General features: G+C 30.6%; 3 protein-coding genes across 8 annotated transcripts; 2 read left to right on the top strand and 1 right to left on the bottom strand.

The window, feature by feature from the left end:
• The first annotated feature begins 596 nt into the window (after positions 1-596).
• Positions 597-5,081, top strand: LOC108730319 (uncharacterized). 3 transcript variants are annotated; one of them, XM_018459932.1, is made up of 6 exons: positions 597-632; positions 738-872; positions 1,793-1,983; positions 2,087-2,275; positions 3,269-3,757; positions 4,970-5,081. In XM_018459932.1, exons 1-6 carry the CDS (start codon positions 621-623, stop codon positions 5,064-5,066), a joined length of 1,113 nt encoding a protein of 370 aa, XP_018315434.1. In that variant the 5' UTR covers positions 597-620; the 3' UTR covers positions 5,067-5,081. The 3 variants fall into 3 exon arrangements, with proteins under 3 accessions (XP_018315434.1, XP_018315435.1, XP_018315436.1); XM_018459933.1 differs by lacking the exon at positions 597-632 and adding an exon at positions 638-671; XM_018459934.1 differs by lacking the exon at positions 597-632 and adding an exon at positions 647-660.
• A 24-nt stretch (positions 5,082-5,105) lies between these two features.
• LOC108730318 (uncharacterized) lies at positions 5,106-8,246 on the bottom strand. Its single transcript, XM_018459931.1, is given in 6 exon segments — positions 5,106-5,414; positions 5,500-6,327; positions 7,120-7,284; positions 7,392-7,416; positions 7,418-7,615; positions 8,163-8,246. Coding segments are annotated over 5 exon segments (1,359 nt in total). The 5' UTR covers positions 7,579-7,615; positions 8,163-8,246; the 3' UTR covers positions 5,106-5,234.
• A 1,369-nt stretch (positions 8,247-9,615) lies between these two features.
• LOC108730333 (uncharacterized) lies at positions 9,616-15,137 on the top strand. Of its 4 annotated transcripts, none has more exons than XM_018459957.1 (6): positions 9,616-10,031; positions 10,730-11,012; positions 11,347-11,522; positions 12,111-12,290; positions 12,363-14,240; positions 14,462-15,137. In XM_018459957.1, the coding sequence occupies exons 2-6, from the start codon at positions 10,757-10,759 to the stop codon at positions 14,804-14,806; spliced, it is 2,835 nt and encodes a 944-aa protein (XP_018315459.1). In that variant the 5' UTR covers positions 9,616-10,031; positions 10,730-10,756; the 3' UTR covers positions 14,807-15,137. The 4 variants fall into 4 exon arrangements, 3 of the variants coding, with proteins under 3 accessions (XP_018315459.1, XP_018315460.1, XP_018315458.1); XM_018459958.1 differs by having other exon boundaries at positions 10,733-11,012; XR_001936972.1 differs by lacking the exon at positions 9,616-10,031 and having other exon boundaries at positions 10,645-11,012; positions 14,462-14,933; positions 15,016-15,137.
• Positions 15,138-16,585: the final 1,448 nt, after the last annotated feature.

Here is a 16,585-nt window from a genome sequence, read left to right on the forward strand (position 1 = left end):
GGTGTGAACTCGCCCTTAGGCCGGAATCAGACTAGGCATTAAAGATTGAGATTGAAGATTGAAAGATTGAAATTTGACCAATCAAAACAATAGGAGCTAAAATTCCTTTGCCCTCATTGGTCAAATTTCAATCTTCAATCTTCGATCTCAATATTCAATGCGTAGTCTGATTCCGGCCTTATGCTGGATTCACACTGCATCCGATTTTCGTCGTACGACACTCTACATCCAATCAGAAAACAGGATTCCGATAATACGAAGCAAAATTCATCGGAATCCTGTTTTCTGATTGGTTGAAGACTCTCTACTTCTAAGGACTCTATTTCAAAGAAAGTCGCAGTGGCCTCTATGTTTAAAAAATGTGGACGTTGAACTACGTAGCCACCTCACGATCGCCCTTACACCATGGGAGCTACGATAGGAGCATGTTGTAGCATGTTGGAGCTTGCGACGCGAACAAACCTTATCTGTTCGCGTTGCATGCACTTTTTGCACTCAGCATCTTCGCTTTCTCTCTTTTCACCGTTCAAATTTATATCCATCTCATTTTAAGTGCAAAAATATTTAAGGATTTCAAGCAACGCGAACAGACCTCATGGCCCTAGTGTTTATCGTGGTTGATGATCGATCCGGTTAGTATCGGAATTGGTGAAAGAATCCGTAATATTAATGTTGAATGTCAATTTTTAATATTAAAAAAATTTTTTTACCTTTTGCTATAATTTTTATTGTTGCAGAAAGTGACAAAGGAATGTTGTTGTATTATGTCAGAGGAGAAGTGTACAGTGGTACACATGCCGCATCATGCGCAACAAAAATTATGTCAAAGTAGACCACTTTACAGACAAGGAAGAAAATTAACAGCAGTTAAGGTAGTATTGGAGACTTGTATCCTACAATAAAATAAAATTTTTATTTTACTTGTCTTTAACTAGAATTAATTTGCTGTTTCATAGAGATTAAGGAAATATAATATATCTACATAACCAAATCTATTTTCAACAAACTCGGCAAAGTACTTGCTATAAATCTTGTTAGTAGGATATCAACATGATACAATTTGTTATTATAGAATATAATTAGATCTGTTTGCGTTGCTTATAGGGACGGGAAGTTAATTTTATCGTCACTTTTTAAAACAACGATTTGATAATGACGTTGCAATTTTTTATGTCGACAGTTAATCAAATGTTAAGGTTGGGAATGTTATTTTTTAAAAGTGATGTTCCCAGCCTTAACTTTCAGTTAGTTATTGTTATCGTCATAAAAAAATTGCAACGTCATCATCAAATTGTTATTTTAAGAAACAGTAAAAGCAACCTCTCATCCCTGGTTTATACATTTTGCACTCAACAATCTTTGCTTTCTCTCTTTTCGACGCCCAAATATATATCTATCTCATTTTAAGTGTAAAATTTTTTGAGATTTCAAGCAATGCAAACAGATCTATTGAATTTCTGCAAAACCAAGAAGAAATCAAAATTGCTATTTCGATGAGTCAATGGTTACAAAATGACTGATAATACCAGGAAATATTGTGTGCCAGAAGAAAGCATACAATATTTCCAGTAATTAATCTTCGAAATTAACAATTAATATGAAGCATTGATGTTATATTTAATTTGTCTTATAACGACTTTGATTGCTTTAAATGTTACTTAAAAAAAAATTTTATTATTTGATTATATTCTAAATTATATTTTTACTTATGTATCTTATATCAGTTTGAAGAACCGCATATAAAAAAATGATTACTCGCATATTTCCTTGACAAATTAGCTCTGTGTAACAGGTTTACACAATTAATGATGAATCACAGCATTTGTTAATACATGGAGTACCACAACTGCAATTAGCACAAGAGGTGAGAAAACTCATTTATCCCTATGGAAATGTGAAAGCAATTCAGTTGGTAACTGAATATCCTTCAGAAGAATTTACAGAGACGTATCATGTAAATTATACACATATTCAGAGTGCAAGGTATATATTTTTGTTTAAAAAAAAAAATGACATTTATTATATACAAGAATCTACAAGTAAGTTACAGAATCAAATCTAATTATTCAAATCATTTTTTACACAGAGTTGCAAAGCGTTTAATTGATAATAAAAATTTCTTCGGTGGATTTCTGCATGTTTGTTATGCTCCTGAATTAGAAACTCTAGAGGAGACAAAATCAAAACTTACACAACGCCATAAGGATGTAGCAACACAGATAAAAAGAATTCAACAGGAGTTGATGAATCCAGGAGTAGATAAATTTGTTCCAAGGTATGTCTAAATATTGTTATTATTAATTCTCCGTCGGCAATGTTAAATTTTTACCCTTCGTCCGTAACCTGGGTCTTCGAATTTCAGTGCACATTTCTATATTATTGCGGACTGTATAAAAATCTGAAAAAATTCTTACGTATTAGTATAATAAAAACTTTAACGAGTTTTTACTATTATAGAAATTGGATTGTATTTTACTTTATATTGGTCGAAGCTAGATCTTTAATGCTTAAATAATTCAATATGAATTATATATACATATATATATATATTATATATATACATGATATGCTTTATTTGTATAAGATATGCATAAAATTCTTATTTTTCTTATTAAATAATATTATAGAAGATATTAGACTGTGTGTGAATTTGAAAGTCCAACCATATAGTATTTAAGAATGCTCAATTTTTTTTAAGTAGAATTATAAAAAAAGTTTCAATAAAAAAAATTAAGAAAATCTATATAATAACGTACAATTATATAGACAAAAGTCAAATTATTTTTCAAATCTTTTAAAATAATTTTTTTATCTTTTAAATAATATATCTATTTTATTAGTTTTGTAAGATGTTCTTAACAAATTCATAATGTGTAAGTGTAATTTTTAACAATCATATATTTTACAAAACTGTAATGAAATGTATTATTCTATTTAAAAAGATGAAACATTAAAAAAAAATTATTGTCCTGGGCATCTATCGTGGAACAAATCTGAATGGAATTCCAATCGAAATTATTCAATCATTCCCTAGATTTTTATTGTGTTTTCTAGGGAAAACGGAATAATTCCGATCGGAATTCATTCCAATATGTTCCATGATAGGTACCCTAATGTCGGCAACGTGATGATAACTGAATAGAAACTTGTGCTAATTGTAAGCATCTATTTCCTTTCTATATCAAGGAACGTTTTGTTATCTGGGTAGTTACATATTAAACACAATCTTAATGTTAAACAGATAGATATATTAAATATTTATTTGCAGAGAACAGTATCATAGAAAAAAGAAAACTCCTACTTTGCCCCTCACCGAAGAACGGATTAAACATTTCTATCCTGGAGAATCGTTGTCTTCTATTTGTAATGGGATACTTCCAACAACTCTACGACCTGTGTCTGAATCTGATTTATCAATAAATTGGAAGAGTGGTTGTAATAGTGGCACCGTGTCGTGTTCAGAATCGTATCCGGTGCCGTATCAATTGACTGAGGCAATAATGCAGACAGGGAGTCAACAAGCAAATAAAAATCTAGATTCAAACGTGCGAAAACAGAAAAATTACAGAGCACGCTGTATTGATAAAGTTAAAGTTGTTCGACCACGATTGATAGATACTAGAAATATCGCGCGATTAAATTTCACCGAGAAAACAAATGTATTCTGTAATGCAAAGAAAGTGGAAAATAAAATCACAATCAAGTTATTGGAAAAGCCTAATAATGAAAAAAAGAAGATAGTCATAAAAAATCCAAGGTATGTATGCCCTGGCACGCATATACAGGAAATTTCAAAACGTCTTGCGACTTCGAATTGCAACAGGGTTACCACAAAATGAAAGATCAGGAAATTGTCAGGAAAATTGAAAACGGTCAGGAAAATCGGAGAAAAGTAATTTTGCAATATTTAATAATTTTCTGGAAAATTAAAATTTTATTTTCAGTTTTAAAGAAGTTTAATATACGTACAATCAACAATTAAAAGGTTGCAATATTTTCTTTTCGATGAATTTCGGAATTAAACCTTGCTCGTACAGAGATTGAATGTAAATTGTTAGATTCATAAGTATGGGTCTGAGCACAAGAATTGACACTTACTTAAGACTTAAATTGTAGACGTGAGCAACGCGTAAGCTTTGCGTTTCTTTTCAAGATTGACAATGGGTGTGTTCCTTATTACAAAGCGCATGATGCAACATTTGTCCTTCACCGAAGAATAAAGAAGGATAAAATGATCTCATGCATAATTCAAAACGCACTCTACATCATGCACTTGATATGGGTATTAACTAGTATCTTTCTATTGAATTATCTTTATTTCGGCGATACGTGTAAGCATATACATGATATATTTATCATTTTTATGCATACTGTACCAATTTAGCACATCATACTTTGAGTATATTGCTAAAATTAAGATAATTTAATAGAGTTACTAGTTAATATGCATATCAAGTGCTTGGTGAAAAAGGGGTTATTAGAGACCCAAGTTTTGGAATCAGGAGACACGGTAGTGTATCGGCGCTAAGCCAAGCGCAACAACACTACCATGGTTCCTTTACGCGAGTTGCGGGGGATACCATTAACACAATTAAAATGCAAGCAGTATCAGCAACATTAATAGTAATTTACATTGCTATATTGAATTGACAACTTAACAAAATATTTAACGATTTCCAAATCAGGATAAAAATACATAAGATTCAAAACGAATGTCAGGGAAGTTATGGAATTTTAGAATGAGGAATTTGTGACAACTCTGTATAATACAAACAAGCTTATAACTGGCATGTTTGCATATTAAGCTTATTGCAACTAAATAATTAAAATATAGTAAATCAATCTGTAAGTTAACACGTCAGCAAGTACTTCATGAGATATTCTGTATATTTTATACATTGCAAACTTCTTAGTTTGTAATATTTTTCACATATACACAATTCTAATTTACTTCAAATGTACTTTTCAGTGTAATATCTTTGATACAATCCAGCAAAGATCTTCAGTCTTCGATTCAAATGGTAAAAACTCAAATTCGTACGATAATGCAGAAACATGATACTTAAATAAATACTGATATTATGAAATGTTTATTTAGACAATTTATTTTACAATTTATTTATTTCGAAATAAGTATATTAAACGCTATTTCATTAGTTAATAACAAGTTCACTTATTGCCATCTCTATTCTATTCTTAAGCATAAGATAAATCAGCTAATCTAAATGTTTTAATCAAATGAGGACCGTGGAATTCGAATCCCATTGAGTTCCATTTCTAGTCTTTCTACTACACGTCTTAGATGGTGGCGTATTCTCCTGTGTTCCGATAGATACAGTCTTCTTTTTCAACAATTGTTGCGGCTTTTTTTGTATTTGATTGTTATTAGATCGATTGCCAAGAGGTATTCGATTCTAAAGAAATTATTAATTATTTCCAAATATATATATAATTTTATATATATGTATATAGTATATATTATAATATTGTATAAATTACCTCATACATTTCAATTTCCTGTTTGTTCTCAGGAGTAAAAACTTTTACTTCATTAAGTTTAACATCTATTTTAGTGTTCTTTTTTTTTCCTATTGTGTCTCCCTTTTTTCGAAAATCTGTCTTCATTGGCTTTAAAGAGGTACTAATTGTGGTATATTTATCAAACGTTATAATTACATCATCTCTTGAAACTTTTTTCCGTGATAATTCATTCTCATCCTTCTTACCTGATACGCTTTTCTCCGAAGATAGTGAATCGTGCCACAATTTAATCTTATCGTCATCTGTCTTTATATTAGATTCAATATTTTCGCAATCATCCTGTTTTGTTATCTCGTTTTTGTCTCCTTCATTATCAGTAGCAACTATCTGTTCGTCCGAGACCAATGATCTTCTCTCTTCACTCATATATTTCGGATTCCTAATAACTGTAATTTCCTTTTCACTTTTGGAGGTACTTAAATCAGAATTGTACAGAGATGTGCTAGATACTTCATCCTGTTCCTCTGTATCTAATACTTTCGGACTTTCTGAAGCTGTATCAGATAATCGTGTTTCCGAGATATTAATTGCTGTATCGATCTTCTGACGAGAATTTTTCGGATTGTAAATATCCACTTCATAACTACCTCTACGACTCAAATTTTCTTGTGATCGTGCTTTTATCAACGCAAGAGATTTTGGCATTAAGATAGGAGTTCTGTCAAAATCTGCAGCTGGAGATCTAGGATCTAATCCCAAAATCATAAAGCGTTCCTTATCTATTGGCGTAATTACTTTTAAATTCTTTGCAATATTAATGTTTGGTGTTGAATCCTGCACCTCAATCTATAAAGATATGTATTACAAGTTAAATTTTTTCTTTTTGAAGAATGGACAAATAATATAAGTAAGTATGATTGTAAGATTTAAAACATGCTTTATTTGATAATAAATGATAATAAATTATTTTATTACGACCATAATGTGATAAAACAAGTAAGAATATTAAAGCCTATAACGGTCAAAGCTAGATCTTTAATGCTTAAATAATTCAATATGAATTATATATATATATATAATATATATACATGATATGCTTTATTTGTATAAGATATGCATAAAATTCTTATTTTGCTTATTAAATAATATTATAGAAGATATTAGACTGAATTTGAAAGTCCAACCATATAGTATTTAAGAGTACTCAATCTTTTGTAAATAAATTATAAAAAAAGTTTCAATAAAAAAAATTAAGAAAATCTACATAATAACGTACAATTATATAGACAAAAGTCAAATTATTTTTTAATCTTTTAAAATAATTTTTTTATCTTTTAAATAATATATCTATTTTATTAGTTTTGTAAGATGTTCTTAACAAATTCAATAATGTGTAAGTGTAATTTTTAACAATCATATATTTTACAAAACTGTAATGAAATGTATTATTCTATTTAAAAAGATGAAACATTAAAAAAAAGTAACTTAGAACACTTTTTTTTAAGTCATATAGATCTTAATAACTTGGTTATTTAAAAAAATAACAGAGTATATAATTTAAACCAAACGTATTATAAATCCAATTATTCAATATATGCAAGAAAAATTTGTAAACGAGTTAAATATTAAATAACATACAGAATCTGACTGTTCATCGCTGTCCATTGATTTTGATACAAGATGTTTTTTAGGTGTTAGTGATGGCACTGCATACATATCTGTTTCAAGATGCTGCTTTTTCTGTAAATATTTTGACATTGCGTTTGGTGCCTTTTTATTTTCCCCACTTGAAGTACATTTTATCTATTAAAATATTAAAATATATTAAATGTCAAAGAGAATATATAAATTATGAAAATATATAAATTCTCATAAAATTTTTTTACATCAAATTATTAATAAAATTTTACTTCAATAGGAGTTCTTCTAATTCCTGCTAACTGAACGTGGATCACCCAGCACTCTTTTTTCAGATAATATTGGTGTGCATATGTTATTATCTTCCATAATAGTTTGCTGTACAACTGTTTGATGTTCATTGCATTCCTTTTGACTTTCGTTAGTGTAAAATAACAATTTACTTGCATAATTGCCCATGATACTGATGATCAAAACTAATTATTACAAAAAGTTCCTACAAATGAAAATCAAGGAGCATAAATGCAAAATCCCAGGTTAGCATATATTTCATAAAGAGATCATGTAATTTTATTAACAGAAAGACTTAAGAGTATTCAATAAACTGTAGACATAACATATAATTTCAAGTTATTATTTGGTCAAAATAATTATACAGAAACATGATATGTTAACTTAGTTTATACTGAGCATTTGATGTACATATTAACTAGTAACTTTTCATTAAATTATCTTATTTTCAACAATATATTTAAAGAATGACGTAAATTGATATATGTGCACCAAAATGAATAATTAAATACATGTATGCGTTTACACGTATCGCGAAAATTAAGACCATTCAATAGAAAATTATTAGTTAGTACCCCTACCAAATGCACAATGCAACTAGGCTTAGATTAGCACATAGAAACAATCTCTGTCCTCGTTCTCAAAAATTGATTACGTTTATTCTGTTAATAATTATTTTTCTTTAATGTGTTATTACTTAATTAATAAACGACGTAGGGCAATAATTATTTCAATTAAGCAGCGGTACTTACATAAATTCAATCACAGAATTCTCAGAAAGTTAAACAACGTCAGATACATACAGAACAACCATGCGCTACCAGATTCAAGTAGCGGACTTTAAATCGCTGTTTACTTTCAAAATCGAAACTGACAAACGTTCAAATAATACCAACCTGTAGAACCAGGGATCGGAAACTCCCATACTTTTAACTGTACTCAGAGACCTCTGTAAAGCCCAGTGTCCACGATGCTAGAAATCCGTCCGAGATCTCGGATGAAGAAAGAATTGACCAATCGCATTGATCATGTGACTAAATTGTTTAAATGTGATTGGTTAATTCTTTCTCTCTCCGAGATCTCGGACCAATTTCTAGCATCGTGGACACAAGGCTTAAAGCCTTGTATCGATAGCTGCGTTCAGCAGACTCAACAATTTTGCAACCGTTTTATGATTGTGTGTTGAGATAGGACCATTCTTCTAGATCTAAAAGTATGATCCAATCAGCGCGAAGGAAACTTCCAACAGTTGCAAAACAAACGTTCTGCTGAACGCAGCTGATGATAGAACTCGATCCGAGTTCTCCGATCGTGAAATGTGTAGCCAATTAGCTTACAGTTTTTACGGAAAATCGGCAAGTTGATTGGCTACACATTTTTCGATCCGAGAACTCGGACCGAGTTCTAATATCGTGGACACAAGACTTAACGAAAGACTTTAGGTTTGTTCGCGTCGCATACTCCAACATGTTCCAATATCGGATTTGACTGTAATTGGTTAATTTCTTACGGCTTAAGTCTTAAAAACACTTATTGTAGATCCGGACTTAGGGTGTTATTACATGAGTGCGGAAACACGGAAATACGGAACGCGCAACCAATTAGTAATCGGTGAAACGCGAAACCATAACAGCGGATTGCTTCTGATTGGTTACGCGTTTCCGCGCTCATGTAATAGCACCCTTAATCTCAAGCAATTGCTGGATTCACACTGCATCAAGAACGACGCTCTGCGTCGTACCAATCAGAAAACAGGATTCCGATGAATTTTGCTTCGTATTGTCGAAATCCTGTTTTCTAATTGGATGCAAGTTTTAAGATGCTAATACGGCTCTCTGATTGGTTCATGCACTAGCTTAAGAAGACCACCTTGGGGTCGATTATAGGTCTGTTCGCGTTACATGAAATCCCCAAATATTTTTGCACTTAAAATGAGATAGATATATATTTGGCCTTGAAAAGAGAGAAAGCGAAGATGCCGAGTGCCAAAAGTGCACGCAACGCGAACAGACCTTATGTATCTCGAAATGAGGTGAAAATTACAAAAGTGAGCAAATTCACTAGTTATTGACCAATTAAATTATGAGTATTCTAGTGAATTTGCTCACTTGTAATTTTCGCATTATTTCGAGATAATCGACCTCCTTGAATCTTGAGCAACGTCTATGGATTTCGCCCCTATTGTAGATCCGGGGTTACGGAATGTGTGTGCCATGGCCTTAATTTTCTCTGATAGAACTGATGGAAGCGTGCCGAGTATTGTCTGGCCGTATCGACCTCCTATTTACTGTTTGGAGGCGTGAGCCATAAATTAAGAAAAAGAAGAAGTGCCGAGTGTTGCCGACTGTTCCTATATATGGACTATCATGGACTATTTCATCCAATTCCATCATGGAACGCGACCATTGAATGTGTTTTTAATTAAATAACCTTTAAATTAGTAAATAAATTACAATTGTGGTAACGTTACATTCTCGCCTATACTCTACAGTTATCAGAGTATGTATGTACAATTATTTCTATTCGAGAACTCGGATCGAAAATTCAGACCGATTTAGCATCGTGGACACAAGGCTTAAAGCATACCCAAGCACACGGTCTCGAACTTGTGCAGATTGTAGGTAAAAACTCAGTTGAATCTTGTCAGAATGAAAAAGAACGTGCAAATCAACTGACAAGGGAACTTCCCCAAGTGTCACTCTGATTTCGGGATAAAACTCCGATTTTTATTTCGCTTTTACCAATAAAGTATTCATGCTTCAGGGAAAATTCTCGATCTCAACCATTTTAGAGATATTATGGTGAAGAGGAGCGACTCTTTTATGTACAAAATCCACATTTTTCGTTACTAATAATAATAAACTGATGAAATTTAGTACATGTTTCATGAAGAACGTATGTCACTTACAATCACACTCGAACACAGTCAAAGTTATTGTTCTTTGATACACTATCTTCAAGTAGGAGGAATGTCATGTTAGGAAAAAAGAGCACATAGGGAGTGTTAATTTATTTATTTACATATAAATTAACGAAAAATAAATTTTATAGAAAAAAGGATGGATTTTTTTTAATGAAACAAATATTTTTAATGTAACAAAAATTTTGGACAGTACCTACTTTATTAGTTTTTACTTACAAAAAAATATGTATAAATACATTGAAAAAAATAGTTCCTATTTGAATATATATAATTGAATGAAATTAGCATATATCCAAATAAACGCTTAATTATGATACTTAACGTCTTTTTAAAAACGCTTGGTTATTGGACGGGGAAATAATTTTTTAAAGACCGAATTTCATTCGCCATTAACAGCAGAATTGCAGAGGTGTGTACCACAAAATGCTGAAAACATTCAAGTGCCTCCAATGCAATTCAACCTTCGATCGTGCTTCACAATTGGATTACCATCATCGGAGTTTACATTTAGGAGAAAGATCCCAAATATGCCAGATATGTGGAAAGGGTTTCTTCCGCAAAGCAGACTTGCGCACCCATTTGAACATTCATTTAGGAACAAATTTTTATATTTGTGAGATCTGTGGGAGGAAGTTCAGTCATATATCGAATCTTATAAGACACTGTAGAATGCATACAGGTATTGAGTATATCTATATTCTATAATAATATAATAAATATATATTTATATGTAAGTAAAGATAATTATTCCATTTAGTCCTTCATTTTCAATCTTGATGAAATTAGATTCATTTGATGCGTTTTTGCGCGAAACGATCGAATCTAGTAGAAAAAAGCGTTGCTCTGCCCTACGAGATATTAAGACTATTTTCTATCAAACTTCTTTCGTTTCATGCAAAAATGCGTCAAATGAGTCTAATTTCGTCAAGATTGACAGGGCTAAATTGAATAATTATCAAATTAAAGAAAAAAATTAGTAGACTCAAGTATTTTTTTGTTTATTTCATATGCAGGAATTAAACCGTATTCGTGTTCAATTTGTGATAAGAATTTCACACAAATGTCTTCATTAGCAAGGCACAAACAAATGATACATGGGATACCAAAGGAAGTCATGCAGCAGTATTATAATCCTAGTCTTATCAGCAATAAATCACAAATCAACAGTCATGGATTGAAAGAAAACAAGGTGATAAATCATTATTACATTTAATTTTATTAATACTTTATATTCATTCATTCATTCGATAGTGCAACATCCCAAGACAGAGCAGGGCTTATCTCTCATGAGGTTTTCATGTTAATGGAAACCATAAACTAAATTTTTACTTTATAAATAAGTTAAATTTTTAAATTTGATTGCCGTATTGAGACATTTTGATTTTTTAAATTTTTACTTTACAAAATCAATATAGATCTCAACAACTCCCATATAAAGGATTTAATCAATTTTATATTAAAATTCAATAAAATATATTTTTAAAAATTTGTGCAACAAAAAGTTAGGAAAACAATAATTGATTATTAAGCAGCAATGCTACTTGTAAAACTTATTAGGAAAGTTTTGATTGTATTTTTTGACTATTTCTTCAAAAGTATTTTTTTTTTGCAAAAATATAAAAAATATTCCCAGAGCATTAATTGTGTTGTCAGCGTAGTTACAAGAAATAATGATTAAATTTATATATTTAAAAAACTAAATTTGTAATTTTTTTTTTTCATTAAATCCAATATTTATACATATATTATTTATGTATTATTATTGTGGATTTTTCAGACAATAGATAATAACATAAGAAATAGAATTCATGAAACATCTTATATGGAGCCAAAATATATTAGCCAGAATACTACTAGAGACTCAGATGCAAAAAATGAGATGATTTCCGATCAACGCAACATTGATATGGGCAGCAAAGCGTGTTTATTCGAGACTATTATTTATGTCACTAAGCAGGTAAATACCTGATCTTTTAGATTTAGTCATTATAATATAAATATAAATGTCTAACATAAAATGTATGCAAAGTTTGGTGAAAGTAATTTAGCGGAAAATGAGAGTACAAATCGATTACCGCAAGATCATTTTGTCAAGATTGAGGAAAGACTTGGATCTACTAATTTATCGATGAATAATACTATTTCAAATTCTTCTCAAGATATAGTTAATAATCATGAACAAATACCACTTAAAGACAGTATAACTTATTTACATCAATTAGATAAAAACAATTTCACCGTCCTATCTCAAGATAGAGAACCTAATACTGAATCAGAAATTCAAAATAATGAATACATTGTGAGATCAAGTGATTCAGATATATGTATATCCCGAGGAACTTGTAAAGAATCTTCCGTAAATAACATAAAAAATTCATTAAATATAGAAACAAATTGTCCTATTTATAATTCCAATGAAGTTTTGACGGACCAAAAATTTCTGCATAAACAAATAAACAAAGGAATTAGTAGTGAAAATAAAAAATGTAATAAACCATTAAGTGATGATGACAATCAATTGTATATAGAACTCTCTAATTCAGGAATGTTAAAATTTGATGAGCCTAGATACTGTAATAATATCAGCTTAACCAGTCTGAATTTTAATCATTCCATGAAGTCCTATCATTCTGAAAATAATGCTGCTAATGAAATAATATGTACTTCCAAATCCGCTATGCAGAATCAGGAGGGCTTGTCACGCAATGAGGAAAATTTAGAAAATTTTAGTAATTCTAATAATACAATATTGAACAATGAAGAACCAATGTTGCATTTAGTACAAACAGAGACTGGTGAGCAATTTTATGAATTTATAATAAGCAATTTGGTAGAAAAAATGCAGGAGGCTTCGTGCCCAAAGGATGCGGAAGATACAATAGGATATCCATCAAATATTTTTAGAGATAGTCAAAGAATCAATTCAAATCTAAAAGGAAGTGAGAAGGTCAATCAAATAGAGCATCAACAAGCTCTGGATGATCTTGTTGATATAAATAACGAATTTAATTGTACACAATTTGATTTTTATAGAGAGGAAAAAAATTATGCTATCTTAAGCCATGATATATCTGAACATTTCAAACAAAATTCAAAAGAAAATGAAAGTGTAAGTAATATGCAAAAGAAAAATCAGATCCACAATTCTGGGAACTTGGAATTACTGGAAAACGAAACACATGTAGATTTTGATAAATACGTCGAAATTAATCTTGAAGCGTTTGAAAGACTGAATTATGAAAATTGCAATGAAAAATTTTTGGAATTTGTGGAGGTTGCCGATATCGGCATAGAATCCTCAGGATACAAAGAACTTTCGATGGTACGTTTGATTCAAAATGATGGTGAACAGTTGTTGGAACTATTGCAAGATTCTCAGGCTGAGCAAGAAACAAATCAAGATTTCATACCAGCTAATAATTTTAAAGACTGTTCAAACATTTTGCAAAATAGTAATAAAAGAACTGATTGTCCTAAAAGTAAATCAGACTTCTTCGCATGTGTCGAGGATAATGTACCATTAGAAGAAAATATGAACAACAACCGAAGCATAAAGAATATTAAAGAATATACAGACAATAGCAACCATATGCCTACAGACATAACGACTACTAAAAGTAATAAAAACATTAGAACATCAGAAGAATTGAAAAAATCAAAAATAATTTCAAGAAAGTTCCAATGCTTAGTATGTAAAAAGGCATTTTCAACAACATATAATTATAAACAACACATTGGAATACATTTTACCGATCAGCAAAAATTTCATTGTAAAGATTGTGGAGTGTCCTTTGCTTGGAAATCTACTTTGAACAAACATATCGCAAACAATCATACCTCAGATGGTCCGCAAAAGTTTGTCTGCGAGATTTGTCCAAAAGTCTACAGTACCTTATCACAAGTAAACGTAAGTCTTTATCAGTTCATTAAGTTACATTGGGCTTATATTACTACAGTTAAGAATTTCGTTCGTTACTTACGGATTACTAAAATATTTCCTTCGCGAAAACTAAATAATTTTTATTTGAAATTTTTATTTAAATGCATTGTTCTTAATCATTTTTAAGATTGACATATAAGATGGATCACTCTTGTATATATTATAAATATGATATATGTCTCATATAGGAGCATGTAAAAAGGGATCATTTAAAGCAGCGGAATCATGTTTGTCTGCACTGCGGCAAATCTTTCTTTAAAAGATTTGACCTGAAGACTCACAGTAGAACGCACACGAACGAACGTCCGTATGTATGTCGTGTTTGCGGCAAAAGATTTCATCATCAGAGCCATATTATTCGTCACGAGCGTACGCATTCAGGCGAGCGACCATATGTATGCGACATTTGTCAAAGAACTTTTACACAGCCCAGCTCGCTAAAAGCACATAAGCAGAAGCATCAGCAAATTCAGATGGATTTTTTGGATTACCAGATCGATGAGGACGATCCTATTGCATTAGCGACACTATGAAACATGGATCTATAAAATAAATATAAAAGGCGGAATGTTTCGTTTGAAGTGGAAAAAAGGCAGTGGATATACGGGATGATCCAGAACAACCCAGATGTCCTTGAAAAGACATATTCCTGACTTAATTGTAAGATGATTTTTTCTTTACAAATTTTATCCGAAAATTTTATCTGAAGCTTAGTTTTGAAATTATAAGAAGAAATATTTAGCCTATCACAGGCTGTGTAAAGAAGATGAGCAGGAGCGGCGCATCTCATAATTAAACGTTTAATTGGGCGCTTACGCGGATGCATACTAATCGGACGCGTTCACACGTTTATAAGAACACATTCGGTCCTCTTTTTCCTATTTCTCTGTTTGTTACACTTTAAATATGCTAATTTTATTAAGTTATACATTAAAATGATGAAATTGAAATAAGTGAATCCTTCGAGTATCGGTTTGATTTTTAATTACTGTAATAAAATTGTTAGACAAATTTTGTGAAAGAGAAATTAGACAAACAGTTACGTGCGATAAGCATTATAAAGCTACCGTTGACATACAATAATACAAGTATTTTAGTACGTCTAACGCTAGGTTATTCCATTTTTTGTGATTTCCCATCTTTTGATGAACTTCAGGCTCACTGTCTTGCTCTCTTACTCTCTTATGTATTACTCTTTTACTCTTTTGTTTATTTAATAAGTAAATTACCACATAGTTTATTTTAAGCTGGAATAACCGGCCCTAATTCTGAGAGCGTTTATTAATTGTATATTAAGACGAATTCTTATTAATTATTACCTAATTTCTCACTTTTACAAAAATTTCTTGTAACAATTTTATTAGCGTTATCATGAGTAGCATTTCTTATTTATGAGAAGTTTTATAAGAAACATGCGATTGCGCTTCTTAACACTCAAAGAGTTATGAATGTTGAAAAAAAAAATAAGCCAAATATACTTTAAAAGCCTATATTGCCTTATTGTTTTAATTATAAAAATTGTTATTACCTAGATATTCGATGATTTCATTTTGCTCTAGCTTCTTGGAAAAAAAAAACAAATAATTTTAGATACTGTAAGTGTATAGTGTTCGACACAACTGTTTATTGCAATTCATTTCACATATTCATAGTCGCACGTTTCCACGATGAGATTCTTCTTTTATAAATTGTGTCACGTTTCAATATATTGATACACTTCTATTATACTTATTTGATAAAACGAGGAATTTATTAATCAATCATTAGTTCTAAATAGTACAGAAAGGCCTGCAAAGCACTGAAAAAGCGCTTATATACACTTTTTAGTGCTTTTTTTTAATGCTGTGTGGTTAGTTATATTAATTGCTTGTGGTTATTTACTTGTGGTTAGTTACTAACACTCATAAACAATTGACTATTCGGCGATTGGAAATCACATGCAAAAAGAAACACATCTGTAAGTCTTTATCAGGGTTGGGTAGTGCTAAATCAAAAAGATAAAAGTTAAGTTAAAAAGTTAAAAAGTTAATTAATTTTAACTTAACTTAGTTACAGTTTAGACTCTTAACCTTTTAACTTAATTTAGTTATATTTTATCAGTAACTATTAATTTTTAATTTGATTTTTTTAAAGTTAATCCTCAGACACAATGCGAGAGAATAATGAATATATAATTCAGAAATTTTACATTGTATAATCGTTACTTGTGAACAAAAATAATCAAATTCTTTAATAAATATACTGTGAGAAAGAAAAAATATGAAAAATTATGTAAAATGGTAAAACTTTTTCTTTTTTTTTTTTTGGTTGTT

Source organism: Mycetomoellerius zeteki, unplaced genomic scaffold (assembly GCF_001594055.1).
Source record: "Mycetomoellerius zeteki isolate Tzet28-1 unplaced genomic scaffold, Tzet1.0 scaffold89, whole genome shotgun sequence".
NCBI classification, from domain to species: Eukaryota; Metazoa; Arthropoda; class Insecta; order Hymenoptera; family Formicidae; genus Mycetomoellerius; species Mycetomoellerius zeteki.